Here is a 20,849-nt window from a genome sequence, read left to right as displayed (position 1 = left end):
TCACAATAGCTGCCAAAAGTCACACGCCATTCGCACAAACCTGGGTATTAATCGCTCTGTGGTCTTTAGGATGGTGAAAGAAAACACCTGGACAGTATCCTGTAGCCATTGGAATAGAACCTTCACGGATATGGAGATTAGGCTCGTGGCTTTGGGGCAGCGAAAAAAGAATATTACGGTGATAAAAAATAATTTGAAAAACATAACATGATCCTGGAAGATTAGGGCAGCAACCAGTTGAGCTAGTGCCAAAGTTGAGGTGGCACAGAAGTCCTAATTGAGGCTGTCGGGCTTTGCCAAAGCCACTTTGATATGTACCGCTGCACAGCTGCAGGACGAGTGGACTGGCAAAATGTCCTGAGCAAGCACAGTTATGATATGTAGAATATGAACGAGAACATCGACACAGTGTAGACTGAGGATTTAATTATTTGAGCTGGTTTCCACACTTCGGAGCAGAGGGAATCTTTGAGAATGTTTTGACACAAGTAGGCGATGAATCATGGATTTTACAGCAAGTATTGGGAATGACAGATGATACTATAACACTATCCAAGCAGAACAAATGGAGGAACCATGCCAGGGGCAAAATTATGCACAGCATAGTAGCCGTATCCTATTGACACCCCTCGAGGGTAAACACAGACAAAGAACAGAAGGAACACGCGAGCCAGCCTTAGCTCCCCCTCTCTGTCGGTCATCTGTTTTCTGTTTCGTTGGTGCTGTCTTGGCTAAACAGCAGCAGCCGGTTCAGGCCTTGCAGCAGAGCTCCAACACTCTCGCCTTCTCTAACCCCCCCTCGGCACAGCCACCCTGGAGGTGCTGCAGACATGCACCTGTCTATAGGGACTCGTATAGTCTCTACCACACATTAAACACCGAAGCCGAGACGTAATCTGTTCACCGTCCTGTTCTGACTCTTTATAAAACATGGATACAAGCAAAGTTATTTCTGTATTTGTTCAATGAATTTGAGCTGCAAGGACTTGCTGCATTGATAAATCACAGATTGTTTTCGTTCAAACTAATTTTGTCAAAGAAATAATAGAAATGAATAGTCCAAAACTACAATATTTAATTTTAATTGTTAGAATGAGCAAATCCTAATATTTTCCGCGATGGAGTAATATTTTTTGAGGAGTTTCTTTTCAAAGTTTTCCCGTTCCTCATAAGCAGTTGATGCAGATGAGTGGCAATGTGTTATCAACGGTAGTGAAGAAGAAGAAGAAGAAGAAGAAGAAGAACACTGCCCTCTATATATAAATATTGCTTTGTAAAAGTTGTGTGAGCTTTGGTAAGAAACACTGAATACAGACATAATCTTTGTACATTTACACACAAAAAACTACAATCTATAGCTTGTCAAAAATTGTGTGAGCTTGATTTTCTGCCAGCACCACATGAACAATTTGAGTTAACAGAAAAGTAAATGCACACTAGGGCTCTGATAATTATAGGATCCAATACATGCCTCCTGTTTTAAAGAAAACCTTTTTGCAGCCAGACTTCATTCCAAGTATGAGCCGTGGGCTTGTGTCAGCTTAGTGGACGTCTGTCCGCAACATCACCTAACTCCACGGAAAAGGTGTTAATCCTCAATCTTGGCAGCCATATAGATACTTTGGACAAGTGCCACGCTAATCCTCCATTTAATGACTCCTTAGGTCTGTCCTGTGCATCAGGCAGATCTTGTATTCTTCTTCAAATATTTGCTGATGCATGACCCGACGGACCAACATTAAAATTGGATCCTGAAATGAACTCTATGCCTGTAAAATAATACTTGCTTGATTACATTTAAATGCCTCACAAATCGTCTCTTGATTTATATCAGGAAGTTACACACTGAATAGAAATGGATTAAAACTGTTCAAGTTTAGATAGGGAGCACATAAAGTGAACTTAATTATAACATTAAACCTACACATGCTATACGATTCAATGCCTCCATATTAAAGCTATAGTAAAGAAGCTCCATGAAAAGAAATTGGCCTTTTTCAACATTTCCAGCTCGCTAACATGAAACAAAAATCTGTGAACCACAGCTGGAGGCCTCATAACCATCAGCCAGTCCTTGAAGGAAGCTTCTGGCTCACTATTATTTCTAAGTGTCATTTCTTTCCCGAACAGAGCCCCAGTTGTGTTCATTGACATGCGTGGTGCGGCGCATTCTCTTAATGAAGCATGCTGACTTCCTCACTCCCCAGTGTGCCTGCACGGCCTCTCGGAAGACTGGAGTGTGAGGAGGAAGGAAGGAGGCTATAAAAGGACACTAAAAAAGACTGCAACGGAGGAGAGTCGGGCGAGTGGTGCCCTGCTCGGCTTGTTTACCACAGGCTAATGTGAGACCCGAATAGCTCGAGTGTGGCTGATTTGCCTCACATGCACGAAGGTGTTTGAAAACCAATGTGGCACATATTTTAAACTGGACCTCGCTGTGTCTCACCAAGTGTTAACATAAACCTGTGACACATCGTATAATTGTATAATAGCCAAGCTAGAGCCTGTTTACATTAGGAATCTGTGTGCCGCTACATTTTCCAACAAACTTCTCATCTTTAATCCCCGATGTGTAATCCTTTGTCTTTCGGCGTATTAACAACCAATCTGTGCCTCCTTCAGTACATTTACAGAAGCTCACTCCCACTTGAGGTTGTGTAAACCTGGAAGAAGAAAAAAAATCCACCGCGATGGTCTGCGCTGGAGTCAAGACACGGCCTTGTCTTGGAGCCCCGTGAGAGGATGGTTTCAATGAGCAGACAGGGCCACGGGCAGCGGACCACATGAGAGCGGCTCTGATGGAAACCCCTCGACACACACACTGCAAATCAAAGCAAAACTGGGTAAAGTGTTTTTCCACACACTTTCAAGAGCCGGGGAGGGATGAATCCAGACACCAGTGTAGTCTGGGCCTCCCGTGAATGTCTTGAATTTATAATGTGTGCTCTGTTTACAAAAAGGGAGAAGTGTGATTTATCACAGCAAATAGGTCAAGAGGTTTTATATACATATACACTGTATATACTTCATTTTGTATTTTATATTTTACTTGTATACATCTATATCTTTCATCCCTGTTTTTTATATTTTATTCTCGTGTGTTTAGTTTATTGGTGCTGCTACTGTGACGACAAATTTCCCCTTGGGGATTAATAAAGTATATATCTATCTATCTATCTATCTCAGAGAAGAGCCGCTACGAACAGAGCCGCGCAATTGAAAATTAAGGATAGACTGACGGATTGATATTGGTTGGAGATTGCCAAAAAGAAAATGTATACAAAAAAGAATACACTGGAAGTACAGATGTTTCTGAACAACGCTAAGCCTCTGGGGGGCCTGGGGATATATTTCTGGGGTTTCCCTTGTTGCCAGTGGACAAGACCTCATCTTCCATGCGCTGCACGGAGTTAGAGTTGAGAGGAAGCCGCGATGTCGTTCTGCATCTTATGCTCTCCACGTGAACCATTTACCTGCATTCAACCAAAGCCGGTTTGAACGTGATTGGTCAACACTACGGGACTTCAAGACGGGATCCGGGAAGCTTCTGACACTAAGATTGTGTCCCGTTGCCCACAGAATTACATATGAATGCAAATTCTGTTGACTGAAATTACAGCATGGGGCTTCAACAAATAAGGTACAATTCATGTCACAGAAGAGTAGCAACTAAACGCGCCTTAAAATTATCGTTCTGATTCATATCGAAGTTTTGTAATGCATTTATTCAAAGAAATTGCCTTGGAACTGCTCAAAGCTGAGTGTGTGCAACATCCCCATAATGCCAGACATCACTGACCTGCGGGTGACGTCTTTCTCATGACACATTGTTTGACCCATTGTTGATGTAAAACATATTGATTAGTGCAGCTGTAATGTGAAGGGCACACAAACAAACAATGTATCCTAAATACAGTCAATAGACGGTTTATGTTAATTCCACACAGCATGACACCGGCGCAACTGTTGCATCCCAGACATATCCTATTCACGGACAAGCTTGCTTCTGTGCCGCCTGGTTTGATACAAAAACAGGCCCGGCTTTGATACCGACTGCAAATATTGACTTCTCCTGGACACTGCGTGGTCCGAGGTTGAAGGATATGCAGACCTCCCCTGCTCCCAGCGCTGCTCCCCACACCTGCTGTGGTCGGCAGTCTTATTTACACCGGCACCAGTTGGAAATGTCAGTATGAGGCGCGGGCGTCATAGGTGCACACACACAGCGCGTTACATATACACACAAACACACACACTTCTCGGTTTCATCTCCAGCCGAGGGCTTTTGAGAGTCTGACAGGGGCTGCTTTCTGGATGCGAGCTGGGAGCCGTGCCAACAGTGTGTCTCAAATGAGCTTGAATTTCTGAGCGCACACACTGACGCGCACAACAGCCAAACAAGCTTCAAGACCTAACTGACTTATTCAATATTTTAAGACATCAATATCGGGGAAAAATCTGACCTGCTTCATCTCTGTGGCAGTTTAGAGTTTCAGAAACTGAGAATGCATGCGAGTACAGGTGAAATCTCAGCTAGCTATGCAATAAAGCAACATTTAAAAGTCACACTGATATACTGCTGTGCGCAACACAGAAGAAGTTGCAAATTGTCCTCTTGCGGGACTTTGACATTGTGTCACAGCACATAAAACTGTGCACCATTTACCATCATCAAAGCACGCGACGCAGAGACGGCACAACCCTCAGAGGGAATGCTGTTTTCATAAACCATTTAATGTGGCCTCCAAAGACCTTTTATATAATTGATCATTCTGGAGCTTCACAGACAACTATTTCGCACAGAGCATGCTAAGAACTCTGTTTGTTTCCCCTTTTTTTTCTTCCAACTTTGAAGGGAAAAAAGAACAAATCGAAAAAAAAGAATTTTTCTGAGGCCTGTTTGAGGAGGGATTTAGGGACCTGAACCTTCTCATGAGGGATCCATATCGGCAGCAAACACACACAGGCTGCTTTTTGTCACCCCCTAATCTGTTTGTCTTTGCTGCTTAATTTTGGTCACTTTTTTGTCGCTCCCAGTCGATAAGTCAATAGCTGTAGACCTCGAACAGCTTGCTTCCCCATGCTCCTCTTATTGCCTGCAGAGAGCCTTCGAGCAGGATAAAGAGGCGGCTGGCCGGAGCAGAGGAGGGGCCGACGCGCTGGTAGACGAAGGCGTGAATGTCCCTGTGAGTCGGAGATTGCTGGTAAATGACAGCTTTGCTCCTGGTGGTCATCAAACAGCTGGACAGGTCTTCGGCGCAGTGGCTGTTCGAGCGGATAACCCCCCGTCAACTAGAGAATAGTTTGCAATGGCTACTTCTGAGCCCCCGATGCAAGCGTGGGGAGATCTCATTGGAAGAGTGCAGAAAGGGGAAGGGAAAAAAGAATCCTGCTGCAGACGGCAACACAAAGAGGCGATTTGAGCGAACAATTATTAGGCCGCACCAGACTTGTATGGTTTGTGGGCACATGGGAAATTCTTCAGTGCATGGCAATTAAACAGGGCAGGGAATAGCCTTGAACGTGACCCCATTCTGACATCAAGAGGTCGCGAGCAGCGCCTTGATGTAGTTTTTGGTGACTTTTGTGTAACCGGTTGTGCAAGCAATGTGCCTCTTTCAGACGTATTACGCTTCTGTTTTGGCCTCTGTATTGTGGATGTAAAACTCTGAATGCCATTCCAAGTTTCCTGCACATAGATGGACATGGTGGATCACACCTTATCAGATATTAGGATTAGTTCAACGTATCAGAAATATAACGGCGGTCCAGTTGACCTCAGCTGGATGGTTTGCTTGTGGTCCTCTTTGTGGGATGGCTATCCACGAGTTTGAAGAATTATGCAAATTCATTTGTTTGGGATTTTGCCCAGAATTGCTTCACCAACATATTCTCTAAATATGTTCATTCTTTATCCACATCTTTCAGCATTGTGTTTGTCCCCAAGAGCCTCTTTGTATACATTTTAACTTTGTAATCATGAGGCCAACTGCAACCGGAATATATAATTAAATAAAAGAACAAATTAATTATTTCCTCAGTTGGAAATTTGTTCTCGGTTGAGCGCAAATTATCCATCTCAAACCGACGGCTCTGACACCAGATCTGGCAGGGCATTAGCAGCCTTGGTGCGAATGAGGGAAGTCATTTCTCCACTTCCTCCTGTGTTGACTTTGGCTAGCAGACGCTATTCCGTGGCCGGAGGGGAGCACTCTACCTGGAACAGTGTCAGCAAACTATAAAGAAACGTAGCACAAATCCATTTTTCTTCTCTTGTAAGCCCTCGAACGTTGCCCCTTTGCACTTCCAGCACATCTTAGCCTCTCGGTGTGCTTTTCTTACAAGCCAGCAGGTAACCACAAATAGAAAGGTTTCCACAAAAACGTCAAATATTGAATCCCTAATCTCCATCCAGCTCACCGAATACAGAAACTAGATGTACGCAGGCTCTGCAGGCTTCTTCAAAACCAATGCATTTATCAAAGCCTGGTAAACATCACGGCCAGTGCAGCGGGGCAGTTTGCAACCGAAACCTCTCCAGCTTTAGGTCGCGGCTCTGACCTCTGTCAGGCGGCACCTCTCTGAGGTAGCTTCATTGCCTTTGTCATGCCACCACCGCTTCGAACAATGCAGAGGCAAACACTGTTAAAGGGCTGTGAGGAGTTTCAGCCATGATGAAAAGCCAAAGGGTTACCCATTCCCTAGTTCCTATATTATTTATTATTCATCATTTCATTCAATTCAGCAGCATAGTCATAGCCTGAAACTGATTTATTGGTATAACATTCACAAGCAAGAGAGCCTTACCTCCTATGGGACTTTGCTTTAAATCTTGAGTTACGTCGTGTTATTCCCTGTTCGCCCTCAGACGAACCCTACACCCTCGTATTATTGGAACCTGACATTTTCAGAAACGCACAGGCTTCTGCCTCAATAAGTGACTCCAAGTTCATAGGTGGGATAGCCAATGGTGCATGAATAACTGCTTCAAGAATAACAAGTACGCGATCGAGTCTATGACGCTGGGGACATGACTGCAAAACCCACACGTGTGCGAGACTTTCCCTCTCGTTTATCATATCACATGAAAGGGAAAAGCATGACGAAGCTGACAGCAAATGCACGCTGAGACTGAAATCCAATAGTCATTTTGGGTGTCAGTATGTTTATGAAATGTTATACACTGTATTTGGCCCTACATGGAAAATTAACTAATTTGGTCACCATCTCTCCCTGGGCACAAAAACTATTGTGGCAAGTCCAAACTACTGGCATGTCATGTTGCATTTAATCCACTGTAATGTACGTCATGTAAAGTCACGTGTCTTCTCTATCATTTGTTTCCTATGGCTATTAAAAAAGGCTCTGATGCTGAACAGTTGCAGCAGAGGCAGAGAGAACGCTGGGAAGATGATTAGTGTTAAAGGTCAAGGGCATGGCGGTGATGGATTCCTACTCATCTTTTGCTGTTTAGCCCTGAGAATGAGATAATCTCTACCTGGAGCCCTGTAAATGAGTCACGCTGACATCATCGATAAAGAATCACATACAACCTTTTCTTTTTTCATTTTTTCAAAGATTGACAGTAATCGTTCACCTTGACTACAAACGCTTGACTCTAGATCAAGACGTATCCACCCACTGGTGGGGCGTCTTTGCAAAAAGACAGTCAGTCAATATTCCCACCAACTCGGTATGATGTGCAGGGTTCAGTGAGTTTGGTCTTCTTAATCTACTGCAGCATCCATTCATTTGTACACAACCAGTGAAAACACTTGGGGGGGGGGCGTACTTATGAGACAATAAACGTTGACAGTGCATTAAAATGTAAGGAGCTGGGTTGGCTCCAATTAAGCAACTGACTTTGCTCAATTTATTGTTGGCCTTCAACAGGTGCCATGGAGGGCAATGTGGTCGCTTAGGTGGTAATCTAGACAAGATTTATTTATTTGGGTATTCAATACTATGAGTTTTATGCTCATTTGCATATGTATGTATTTGTTTCAGTAGTTATTACTTGAGTTTCCTCGATTGGTCTGCTTCCTCCTGCTCCAAACAATCGTTATGACTGCAGCCTTCAGAAATCCACCATCCGAGCTAAACTGAACACATCAATTTATGCGTACTTAAGGAAACAAAAAATAGATGGCGTAGCATACGACCTAGAATAGAACAACCGAGTACACTTGGATACTTTGCTATATTTCAACACGTCCAGTCAGGTGCATGCATGGAATTCGCAGCATGTGTCGAATTCATCCGGCCCCCGCTCCACCTGAAGCTCCCTGCAGCTGACACAGCAGGTGGTGAGTGCAGCGCTCTGCATGAAATAAATGACGCTTCCAGCTCAAGGCCAGCACGCTGACAATCTTGTTGAGAAGTTAACTTTCAGTGACAACCACCCCACGAGTTATGAAAGTGCTCTAAATAGCAGCACAGCACACGGGAGGTGGCTCCTCAGCCTTGCAGGACGTCACGTTGATTGGAACGGAGACAAAGAGGATCAACAATGCTGATTTCAATGTCTGTGTCACGACTTCTCTGCCTTCGTAGTTGTATTCATCCTGCCTGCTTCATTAACTCTCCTGTGCTCACCTGATTTTGTCTCACGCCCTTCTCACCTGCAGCCCATCCCCTCATTAGCCCCTCACTATTTAGCTCCCTCACTTCCACTTGTCCTCTGCCAGATTGTCTTGTGTGTCATTGCCAAGCTCTCCAGTACATTCAAAATCTTAATTCTGATCTGCCTGTTGACCCGGCTTAACCCTTGTGTTGCCTTAGGGTCAATTTGACCCGAATCAATATTTAACCCTCCTGCCGCCTTAGGGTTAATTCAATGTTTAATGTCGGTGTTCTTTCGGTAGTCAACAAACAAATATAAAGTGCCTCACACTTAAACTTGGAAAACAATATTAATTCTAATAATTTTCTGGAGGTTTTAATTGCTGGCGTCAAATTGAACCCAAAGGGTAAAATATGTTAGTAAATATAAAGGTAACAGGAGGGTGAAACATTGAATGGGGTCAAATTGACCCTAAGGCAACAGAAGGGTTAAGAGTTTTGCCTGCTCCCTTTTGGATGTGTTGCCCTATTGGACGGACCACCCGGTGTTGACCCTGCCTGAATTAACAAGTAAAGATCCTCCTCCTGCATTCCTGTTTCCGAGTTGTGTCACAGTATGTGCTTCAGCTCATCACCATTGCATTACATTCATTTGGCAGATAATGCCGCCCCCAAAAATACTTTTTTGTCCATGGTTACTGGATCCCCTGCTCAGCCATTGTCTGCTATTTGCTACATTTAAGTGACATGAGTGCTAAGACGGATCTAAAAAAACAGACACGAGTCCAAGTTCTCAAACGTTGCACTAATAAACCTTCCAATAACTTTGCGTGAGAGGACACTGGAGAAGATGTATTATCACACAAAAGCCCATGAGATAAAACCCATATGAAAACAAATAATCCAGTAGGAAATTTGGGTCAAGGCCTGAAAAAAGCGTTCATGTGCATATATACATTCAAGTATAGAAGGTACAACACTGTAATGGAAACTGTTTTGTGTGTGCATCATTTGGATGTGACATTCAGCACACATTATCATTATACTGTTGTGTTTGCAAGGAGGATTGATAAAATATGTATGAGGTGTTCTGATTTACAATCTTGTAACATTTGCACTCACTATGCCTGATTCATTAAAGCCGAACACACTCCAGTGCAGGAATGACACAAACAAGTCAGTGAACAGCTTGAATCCAGATGACATTATCAACTGAGTGCATCTGTTTTCAACCGTGTGCTCTGGAACAGGGAAACACACGACACTTTAAACTGAGTAGAAGTATCTCAATTGTTTGACTACTTTTCTGAATATATATGTTGACTCCACACACCTATTTGAATTAAGCATAAAAGGCATTTGCAGGTTCACTGCACCTTTCTTAGTATTTAGCAATCACATCAGCCATTTGTCATTTCAAATTATTGAGATTTATAAAAGGATATCATAGAGGTAGCATTATTACATTTAAAACGTTTCATGATCAGTTAAAAATTAACAAGTAACAAAGTAATTTCCAAAAAACACAGTTTAATCTATTTCTCTCAATTTAATTGATAGAAAATAAGGCACACCCTTCTTAAGTTTTGTAAATATCGAATATCACAAAAAAACCTTGACTGGGCTGCTGAGCCTCGTGACTGATGCTAAGCTGTGATTGCACAATCACTGTTCAGGTAAATTGCTTCATGAATTTCCAACTCCTACTCCCACTTTAACCTTACCCCTTATGTAACTATAATACAGTAGCCACTTATCAAAGTGAGCAGAGGCCAAAATATGTTCTCACAATTCAAACCCGGTCCTCAAAGGTACATGAAAATGATGTAAACAAGCACAGTTGGCGTCGTTATGATGCCACAGGGTCCCAAACAGAAACTGGAAATGAGCCAACCTGTTTCCAGACGCTGATACAGTGCATCAGCGCCGTTTATCAAGCTGTCGAAAATTACAATTTAACTAGCCGTCTAGCCTGCGTATCAAATGACCGCTCAATTAAATTAAAGTGCACAGGGTTGTCTGTCTCACAGCTGGGTTTTCCAGGCCTTAGCTGTGGCTTACACAGCTGTTTCTACCCTCTTCTTCATCAGATACAAGGGGAGGGGCCCCTGAAAGCAAGAGTGCCTGTGCTCCGACCAGACTATGAGGCAACTCCCTGCATATCGATTCATCTTTCCCGATAGGAAGATGTGTGTACATTCCCAGGTACGTTAAATAGGCGCGTTGCCACTTCCCCGGGCACTGTGACGTTTGTTTAACAAAGATTATCTAACTGCATGTTCTGGATTAATTGCACGCTGAAGGGGAAAGCAAATAAAGTCATCGTACATTTGAGGGGGGGAAAAAACCTTGTAATAAGCCTTGATTAGAAAACCACATCACACACCGTTAACGTCACAGCTTGTTGAGAACATTGAGAATGAATGGCTTCAATTCATTTATATCATGTGCTCGCCTTCTCTCAATTCAGAAAATAAAATGGACCAAGCCACAATATCATCAAAGAACCCACGCCACTTGTAATAGATGGAAATTCAAAAAGCTGCAATGAAGAAAAGTCACGCACGGCTGCATGTTTCCGTGGCCTCTCCGTGTGTGTGTGTGTGTGTGGCGTCCTCAACGAGTGTGCTCATATTGTGATGCGCCGTGTTTGTGAGTGCACATGGGCTCAAGTGTTTGCGCGATGTGTTTACTGCCCTCCCTCATCTGCAGCATGACTCATATTTCATGTCACATTTAGCACAAGGAGGAAGCGAAGCACGAGTCGCCTGCTGAGTGGTGGTGGGGGGGGGGACACACCGAGGCAAGCCCACAAGATCTCAAGCCAGGCTTGAATCTTCAACCGACATGGAAGAGGAAATGGAAAAGGGCGGGGGCGGCAACAGGTTCCCTTGAACTGACAAACACCACGGACACCAGCAGTCAGACCCAACCATTTGAAACGTTTGGTTTTCTCTGAGTCCAACTTGTTGGTGGCGCCCCGAGGGAGTCTGGGAGCATACATGATCAGGCCGGCCGCTGGGCGAGCCGTGCTCGACACACACTGACACACTTTTTCCCCTTTGAGAAATCCCTGCCGTCTTTGGATAGCTGCAGGGATTGCTTGCTTGGTTTTGCTGAGACTAAATGGTTTTAAAATTGAAATGTTAGCTCTAATACATGTTTTTCAACCGCCGTGAATAAATACTCCAAAAGGATAACGGCCCGTGCTGCCTTAGGTGTAGACCGATATTGCTCCGAACCCGGGTCATTAAAAGAAAAGACAATACTAGAATTGCTATTTTAAAACAGAAATGTGAATGGAGAGGATGGCCCGATCCCAATATCCACACTCAGAGTGACGGACTTTGAGTGTCGCTCCAGGAAAGTCCTTCAGGGGTTAAGGGCCGTCCCCCTGTCAAACTATTGAGTGTTTGAGGGCTCCGTCGAAGACATGTTGATCCCTTTATGAACCCTTTTCCTAAGTCCGCATTTCTGCAGACTTTGCCCGAAGGAATTGCCCACAATTTATGGCAATGTGAGGTTAAACCCTCGGTTAAAAGACGTAAACAAAGAGGGTCCACAAGGGTGTTCAGCCTGGCAGGTTACGTTTACTCAGAAACATTAAGGATTTAAGATGGAACGTAAAAACAAGTGAAATCGGAGGAATGGAAGCTGAGATTATATTAAACAGATTTATTTATCAAAATGTCATTGAGGTCAAGAAACTATTTCAAATGGCTTTAGTTTTTATATTGTATGTATTTAATGTCATAGAGGTGGATTTTCAAGTCAAAGGCCCTTTGTCAAAGTCCAGAAACATAAATGCTCATATTGTGAGAGTATATTTGAAGTGTTTTGTAATAACAATATAAAAGAGCTAGTCAGGTTTTTTTAATTATCGGCCAATGAAAACAAGGCAGCGTTGGTGCATGGTCCAGTTCACACATTCAGTGCATCTGCTCATTAAGTAGCTCATGGTTCAAAAATAGAAAGTGGATAGAATATTTATTAAATGGGATGTCATCATCTGTACAATGTCGATGAGCAATCGCGAATTTGTACTTCTAATTTGAATATTGACAGCGTGCGTCATGAAAAATGTATGTTCTAGTAACATAATAAATGTTTAAATTGGATGCATCGCCTAAGTTTTGTTGCACTTTTGTACGGTGAGGATTAAATGAGGATATTTTTGAGGGTCTTGAATCTCTAAGACTTGCTAGATAAAGGTTCCATCTCACTCTCCAATAAAATGGAAATGTATTTCCCTACAGTCCCAAAATGAAAAATGACTGTGTCAAGGTAAGCCGTTCTTGAACTTAAGAACTGAACATAATATGAAGCAGCTCTATGCTAATGCCGCCCTCCGTCTGGGTGGACTTACAGTTAATGATGCATACACACATTAAAAATAAACAGACTCCGCAAACGCCATTCAAGCATTGTTTTCATGGTAAGACAATATTATCCATAGTTTGCATGTCAGGCGCACATTGGCAACCTCGCAGCTTCCTGCCATGGCATGTCCCGATGCTTTTTACACACCAGTCTTTTTGTTTTCTTTTTTTGTAGTGCCTGTTTCTATTAGGCTGATGAAGAACAGAGCAGCAGCATCTGTGCCCCCTAACTCCCCCCCCCCCCCCCTCCTCCATCCTCCATGTCTGCTGGAGCTGAGAGGCCTGGGGCACAAAGCCACAGGCGGTGGGGAGGGAGGGATGTGGGAAGCGCCTCAGGGGTTCCTAGCTCTCTTTGCTTGTCTGGAGCCCAGAATTTCCATGACACGGGTGAACGCTGGCATCGTCGCGCTTTACTGGTGATTTGAAATTGATGACAGACACTGGAAAATCCTTCTTACGTTGAACAAGAATGAAATAAGAATTGTTTCACGGAGACTGGCATTGCGGGATAATTGCGTTCTACATCAGAGAGAGTGTACAATGTAGTTTGCTGTCATGCCAATAATGCTTCACAAATAAAAAATACTGACTATATATCAAAATTGTCATCGATGGAGCTTGTTAAAGAAACTAAATACTTTATTTAAGTATTTTAAATACGACATATTTTACATTATTGTTCACCAGCTAGCACCTGCAGGTTTGTGGAATAAGTTGAAACCATGGGCAGCTACAGTATGTGCATCACATCACCCGCACAAAAGATAAAGAAAACCGGGACCCACTCATAGAAAAACAGCGTCACAGCGCTACTGGAGGTCAAAAACCTCACAGGGAACCTTTCAGATGAGACGTTCAGTGGAATTGCAGTCATGGAACTATCACCATATTGAACAGTAGACCGGCTGTTCCACAAGGGTGCCACATAGGAAGAGGTTCCCCTTGTCTAGTAAAGTCTCTTTGAATGCTGGTGGCTGAGGGATAGCATGTGGGTGAGTGAAGGGTGAACCTCAGCCATCACAAAAGAGACTTCAGTAGGATCCAGTGTCAGAGGGCACCCAGCAGACGAGGCCGAGAGTTTGTGAGACGTCTTTTGTGGAGGGTTTTGCCACCCAGCTCTGACGAGAGGAGCACTGCATCCTGGGAGAAAGAGCATCAAAGGCAACCGACAGCAGTGATTCCTCTACCGCACTGGAGGTTACAGGGCAATGGAAGGGCGGGTAATGTTGTATCGCCCCCACCCACGAGAACCTCAAGAAGGTGCAGAGACTCAAACATCCATTGACGAAGCACGATATTTAAAAAAGGACAAAGCTACACAATTTGTGCTCCATCTTTAACGGTTTGAATCTTATTGTCCGAGCGCTTTGACGACGCTGAATGTGCAATCAACTTGAAAAGGGGAAACTTTCATTCCCTTACTAACGCGGCCTATTTTTGAAGCAAATGCATGTCCAATAAAAACGGGAGACAATTCTTGTATTCATTTGTGGGGTGTGCCGTTATGTTGTGGTGACGGAAACCCCTTCATTTAACTCCAAGTCGTAACCGTAGGAGCAGCCAAGACAGGATCTCCAAGCTTCCTACATTATTCCACACAAAAATGACGATAGAAGGATCACCGCCAGGAAATGTTCAAAGACACATAAGACGAACCATTAGGCACCAGCGTTTTGATTCTGCTCCTTTCCTTTGGCCTTGTCCCAATCCTCAAAGCCTGAGGTACTTATATTTCCAGCGGAGTGCTGTTGTCCATCCATCCATCACAGCTCGTATAAAACCCCTGTCCACCCAGAGCATCCCCTCAGGTTAATGTACAGCATAAAGAAGACGAAGAAAAGTGCGCCACCCTTTCAAAGCCCAAAGTCACACTCATTACCAGTGCTTTCAACTGGCCTGCCTCATCATCTCCCATTAAAAGTTGCCGTGTCAAAAGGTATAAAGAGACCATCTGGGCTATTTCCAGCATCTTGCCCTTTATAATAAACCTCGTTTGAGAATTGAAAATGTAAGCCAATGCACCACTTGCGATGATTCATCGTGATGAATGCTGTCATGTTAATTTATTGGAGCTGGTGTCAAATCGGAGCTGAATGAGTCGTTATGCAATGGGTGGAGAACATTATGCCCGTGATTTACATGGAGATACCGTTTCAAGCGATTTAGCCGCAATCATAATCATGATTGCCCATTCGCCGTTTCCTCCAGCCAAGGCTTCCCGGGCCAGAGTTTTGTCTCCGGCCTCGCTTGCTCACGAAGGCAGCTTACCAAAAGCAGCTGGCCGCAGTGGCTACCTGGAAGTCTGCTTAGCTTTACCTAGCACTCAGTAATTACATGGCCATTAGGGCACCTCCCAGCATCAAACCACACAGAGGGCGATATTCAAAAGCTGTCAGTGATTAATTACCAGTTGCCCACTGAGTTGAGCCTATCTGAAGGGATTGGCACAACTGTAAGTGTATCAGGCCGCTGGGATTACCCACGGCGGAGAGGGGGCGTGGAGCCCAGCTTGGCCACATGGAGTTGAAAAGGAGTGATTAGGTGGGAGAATGTTATGGGCTGTGTGTGCGTGTGTGTGTGTGTGTGTGTGTGTGTGTGTGTGTGTGTGTGTGTGTGTGTGTGTGTGTGTGTGTGTGTGTGTATGAGTTTGCCTCTGCTGAAGTTAATTAAATCTGGACTTGACAAAACAAGCCACACAGATATCGTTGCATCTGCTTCGGGGTTTTTTTGTGACATAACAGGCAGCTGATTCGATCCCCAGCTGCACCTCGCCTCGCCTCGCCAACCGGCGTCGGTGGTTGCGATGGTGGGCTCGGGGGGCGGGGGGTCCTGCACATTACATGTTGTGTGTTTTCTCAAGAGCACTTTAGCCGGTGTTTAGCTGGCAGGCTTTTTGAAGCGAGAAATGCTGCAGAGTGGGAAAAGGGGTTATCGGGGAGGGAGGGGTTTGAGATGTATTGGTAAGTAAACGGGGAAAGAGCAAAGCACCGTGCTGACTGCACGTTTTATTATGCGCCCATTAAACAGCATGCTCTGCTTGGAATGTAGATCCCAGGGGAGGAGAGCGTACGCAGTAAAAAATGAAAAACAAAAACTGCCCGCCAATACTGGAACAATTATTAGAGGGAGACTTGACGCTGTGGCACACTGAGAGGGTGTGACATCACACAATCCACACACAACTGTTCCCTAAAAGGAGTGCTCCACAGATGTATCATTTTACTTCTACAACATCTTTGGCCTCGCAGTGGAAAAAAGGTGAAAAAACTGGTGAAAAATCAATGCAGCATCCACACATTCGGCCTCTAGCAGGGACGAGGCGCTCCACGATTTATTTTCACTTTTAAACTCACCCTGCAGGTATATGGTTATAAACCGGAGGACATTCTGAGGAGTTGAAGGACAAAGCAAAGTGGCCACTTCAAAATCCTAAATGTCTACCTCTTCGTTGTTTCCGTGTAAAAGTCATCAAAATTCGCTGATTTCATGCTTATAAATGTCTCACGTGAAAGTGTCACGACCATCGATCTAATACCCGTTGAGATATTTCATTCTGGACCATAGTGGTGGACCGCCGGACCATCACCGTCATCACCGTGGCCGGACCCAATCACAGCTACAGTGTTTTAGTCACATGACGGCAGTACCAGGTACTGTGAGAATGACAAATGTCCCCAGAAAAATAAAAATAAAGCAGCTTCACCTTCATTAACCGGGAATGAAATCAGCATGAACACAATACACTTTGAGTTCACGGCAGACTTTCTACGCTGAAGATGGGACAAACTTCCTGCGATTCAGAAACAACCTATACAATCTCCCGAAGCTGTGGACCATTGCTCCGCCTCTTCAAACCACTCAATCTTCTTTGACAGCAATAAAGTGAACACCGTGAAAAGCACATGACGGTCCTCCCGCTCAAAGAAGGAACAAAAAAGAAAGACCCACGGGCTGACTCCTGGAAATAAGAGAGGATAACTATTGAGTGAACCCATCATGCATTCATATGAAAGACTGTTGGCCTAAAAAGACTCCCTCCAAAGGATTAACAAAATATGCTGCATGAACCCCGAAATATGAAATACACAGCAGACTCACTACTCAGTTTATGTGTGCTTTTATGTCGCCAGAGTTTAAATTTGTTTTTAAAAAGGGACATGAGATAATGTAATCACATCTCAGAGTGCCAGTTTCCAAGACGGAGCTCGGTGCCGCCTTGGCTATTGGGTCGCCCCGCTTCATTGGATGTGAGATGTTTTCATTGTTTTATTTCTGCCCAGGACAGTGATGTGATGGGAGAGAATAAATAGCAGACATATGATAGGGATTGAGAACAGAGAGGAGCATGATTGTGAGAGTCTCATTATGGTTAATACTTCCAGTACTTGTGTCTCAATAAATCAGGCCTTTCCACTCAGCTGGTGACTCACTCGCAATTGATAAACCACTTGCAAAAAGTAAAAAATGGGGCTCGTTCGTTTCGGATTTTTACTTTCACCGGCCACGTTCCTTCTTTCACCCATGCCTGATTGTGATAGATGTTATGAGCCTTTTATTGCTGCATGAAAATCTGTTAAAGGGTTAATCAGAGGTCAAGGTCAACAACAGAACAGTCCCTGCAGGTAAAGATTCAGCCTCCTGCTCAGAGGACACTTCCTGCAGGAATGATTCTTTCCGACACCTGGATTGTCCATCCAAAAAATCAAACCACCAGAGCTACTCTGAACAATGTCACAAGTCTGACCTTTCCAGAGGGGTCACGTACAGTATGTTCACACTTACTGTATTACATTGCCAGCTGGAGCTGACTGAGGACAGATCCCTCTGCATCAGGAAAGTTGTGAAAACGTGCACATTTCCTGCAGCGTGCCCGACACAGTGTAATGTCCTTATGTGCCTCATTGTTACTCATGCAGTGATTATATTACACTTTAACTCTGATATCAGGGACTACTTGTATCCATATTAAGAGAGGCTGAGGATCCTGTTTGACAAACCTTTGGAATTCTGAAAACTGATGCTTGTCAGTGACCTTGTAGATGCTATGAGCGAACACTTCAAATATATACGTCTGGTGGAATTCGAAAGAAATTCCCATATCCTCACAGTCCTAAAAGAAAACCATACATCTCCAAGATGTCAACTTTGTATGAGCTCAAACATTGCTGCTTTCAGATTGGTAACGAGGCCTGTTTCATCCAATGGGTTTTTAATGGTGAATTTAGCTTAAGAAGTATGATAGTTTGAATCAATCCGTTAAGGAACACTCAATTCTTCAGTTGATCTGACATTTTGGATATACATGGTTTTCATTGAACAAAGACTATATTATATTCCTTTGACCTCCAAACATGCTTGCAGATACAATGAATGGATATTCAAGACTTTAATCGGTTATATCCACCCTTGTTCTTGATGCATAACAGATGGAAGACATTCCTAATGGAGGTATTGAAATGTTAAACTGCTCAACCATCTGACCTTTACATTAAAACTGGATTCTAGCCGATGGAGATGGCAATGCTGAGTTATTTTGTATGAAACATTTCTCTCCTCTTTTTGTCCATTTTCTCCTTCTCACCAGAGCTGTCAACACACATTGAGGAGCATCCTCGTGGCATCTAATAATGATGCACAGTAGTAAAAGCCATGGTATGAATTCAATGTCAGAAAGAAGGAGAAAAAAAAGTGTAATGTTACAACCCCAAATTGTGCAGCTTCACCTCCAACATCCCAGAGAAACACTAGACTAGAGAATAGCCTCGACTCCATCCCAAAATGATCAGAATCTGAAGGAAGTAATGTTTCCATCTACTGGTGGCAAACGAGAACTTCCACATCTCTTTTCCAAGGGGACCAGACAACGCCACAAGTCAAACAACCTCTCGGCACGTCTATGTATAGGCTGCTGTTAAATACCTTTCTTCCTGCTAAGCATGATGGCTAGTCAGCTGTCCGCATCCTTCACAGCAGACCTCCACACACTATGCACACTGTCACGTGGCAATGAAACAAACTGGAGAGACCTGTTCAGAAAGCTCCTAATTCATTCTCACGTCAACTCTGGACTGAGTCACAGCAGACACCCAGAATGCATTGAGGGGGGGGGGGGGGTATTTACCTGGAGGGCAGTTGCATTCAGGTGATGCTTGTCTTGCTGTCCGAATCTTGACCAAATTTTCATAGGAGCGCTGAAATTGGAAACAAATTACAATTTGTCATTAATTTGCACATGCATGATGCTTTCAATGAAATCAAACCTGGAAGGATTTTTCAAACAATGTCACTTTATCAAGTAAAAGCGCGCAAACAGTTACCGAGGTAGCACGTGCAAGAGCCACCTTTACCTGAGAGAGCAGCTCGTCCACGCGTTGTCCAATCAATGAATTAAAGTCATCCATCGAGTAGCCGGGAGCACGCAGGAAGCTGTGCTCGCCGTTCCCGGTCTCCAAGTGCAGAACCCGGCTATTAACGTCAGCTGCGTTAATGCTCAGAAGAATGCAAAAGGCGACGGACGCCACTGAGCACAGAGACGAGATAATGTTGAGCAGTGCCGTGCGGTAATAGTGCCGCTTCTGAGGCGCCACTTCTTTCTCCATCTTTTCCGCGCACTTGGATGCTCCTCTTGCCTCCGCGGTCTCCATTTCACTACAAAACTACGCGCGCTGGTCGGGTGCGAGCTGCATCTGGCGCGGAGTCACGAATGTGTGGCACACCGCTCTGCGCGTGTGGATGAGCCCTGCTGCCTGCGACGCGGCGTTCACGGACACGCAGTTGGCTTCGTGCAGTTTCGCAGCGACAGATAAGAGATGAGTGGAGTGGAGCACCACTGCGCTCCAGCAGAGGAAGTCAACCTGCACTGAGTGACTGGCGGCTCGATCCGGTAAACTTATTGCACCGAGCCCGCTGCACAGTAGTCTGCTGCGGAGGAAATTGCTGTTATGCACAATAGAGTCGAAAGAGAGGCTGGGGAGCTGGAAGGCTGCGCGCACGTAGTGGAGACGGCATTACCACTCGGAGCTTTCCCACCACGGTGCGGGCATGCTCCCCCTCATTACAGCAACAACACGCCCTCAATCTGCTCTGGCTGATTAACATAATTTATTGACCCGCTCCTTTTGCGCTCGGGTTTAGTATGTCAGATCTCCAGTTATAGAACAAGATCGATGCCTATAAATGCAGTTACTTATTGCAGATTTTGTTTTTATTTTGAACACAATACATCAGTCGTGGAGTTGTCTAAACTTGAAGGGTTACATTCTCTGCAACCAATGTATGGCAACGTGTTGGCCATGGCGCTGCGTAAAAACGCACGGGAAACTTAAAAGCTATCGTCCTGAGGGTGTTCGCGGGTAGATAGGGGCTCTCACTGAGCTGTGCAAATAGCACATCTTATTGATTGATTGTGTTCAATAGACAGCATGCAGAGAGAAGAGAGCCACAGAGCCCCGAGGCACTAAAGCATGGGATGCTGGCGTTGAGCGAACCCACAGTCTGTGTGTGGCCCGTCTGGTTGATGCAGTGAATTCTGATCAGATGTCAGTTAATATCCATCAAGACTGACGCAGATAATGCATTCAAATCATCAGTAATTCACATTACATGATGATACTGGCAAAAACACTCTGTGTGTGCCTCAGATGATCCTTCTGAGAGATTCCTGCAGGGTTCCAATCTAAGTGAATACTTTTATGAATATCACTTGGCAGGAACTATAATCCACATTAACAACTGAACACTTTGTATGAATGGTGCAATGATAATAATGTGCAGTCAGACATTTATAATGGAAAATATAGAACTTCAAATATCCATAAACCTCCTTAGACTCCTAACTTCTTAATCTGAGGTTCCTCTACAGCCTTTTTACATTTTAATGTATTTCTGTGAAAGCAAATCTTTAGTCCA

The 20,849-nt window shown here is 44.2% G+C and overlaps 1 protein-coding gene across 1 annotated transcript in view; it reads right to left on the bottom strand.

Moving 5' to 3' along the window:
- Positions 1-19,837, bottom strand: part of LOC130211897 (collagen alpha-1(XXV) chain) — a 152,789-nt gene extending 132,952 nt beyond the window's left edge. Inside the window, exons 1-2 of the mRNA XM_056442933.1 lie at positions 19,289-19,837; positions 19,063-19,132 (exon numbers count right to left, since the gene is read on the bottom strand). Of these exons, the coding sequence (XP_056298908.1) occupies positions 19,063-19,132; positions 19,289-19,585 (367 nt within the window). The 5' untranslated portion in view covers positions 19,586-19,837. The remainder of the gene's footprint in view (positions 1-19,062; positions 19,133-19,288) is intronic.
- Between the last annotated feature and the right edge of the window lie 1,012 nt (positions 19,838-20,849).

Source organism: Pseudoliparis swirei, chromosome 21, assembly GCF_029220125.1.
Source record: "Pseudoliparis swirei isolate HS2019 ecotype Mariana Trench chromosome 21, NWPU_hadal_v1, whole genome shotgun sequence".
NCBI lineage: Eukaryota > Metazoa > Chordata > Actinopteri > Perciformes > Liparidae > Pseudoliparis > Pseudoliparis swirei.
The sequence above is the reverse complement of the archived record's forward strand: the minus strand, read 5'-3'. Positions and strand labels throughout refer to the sequence as shown.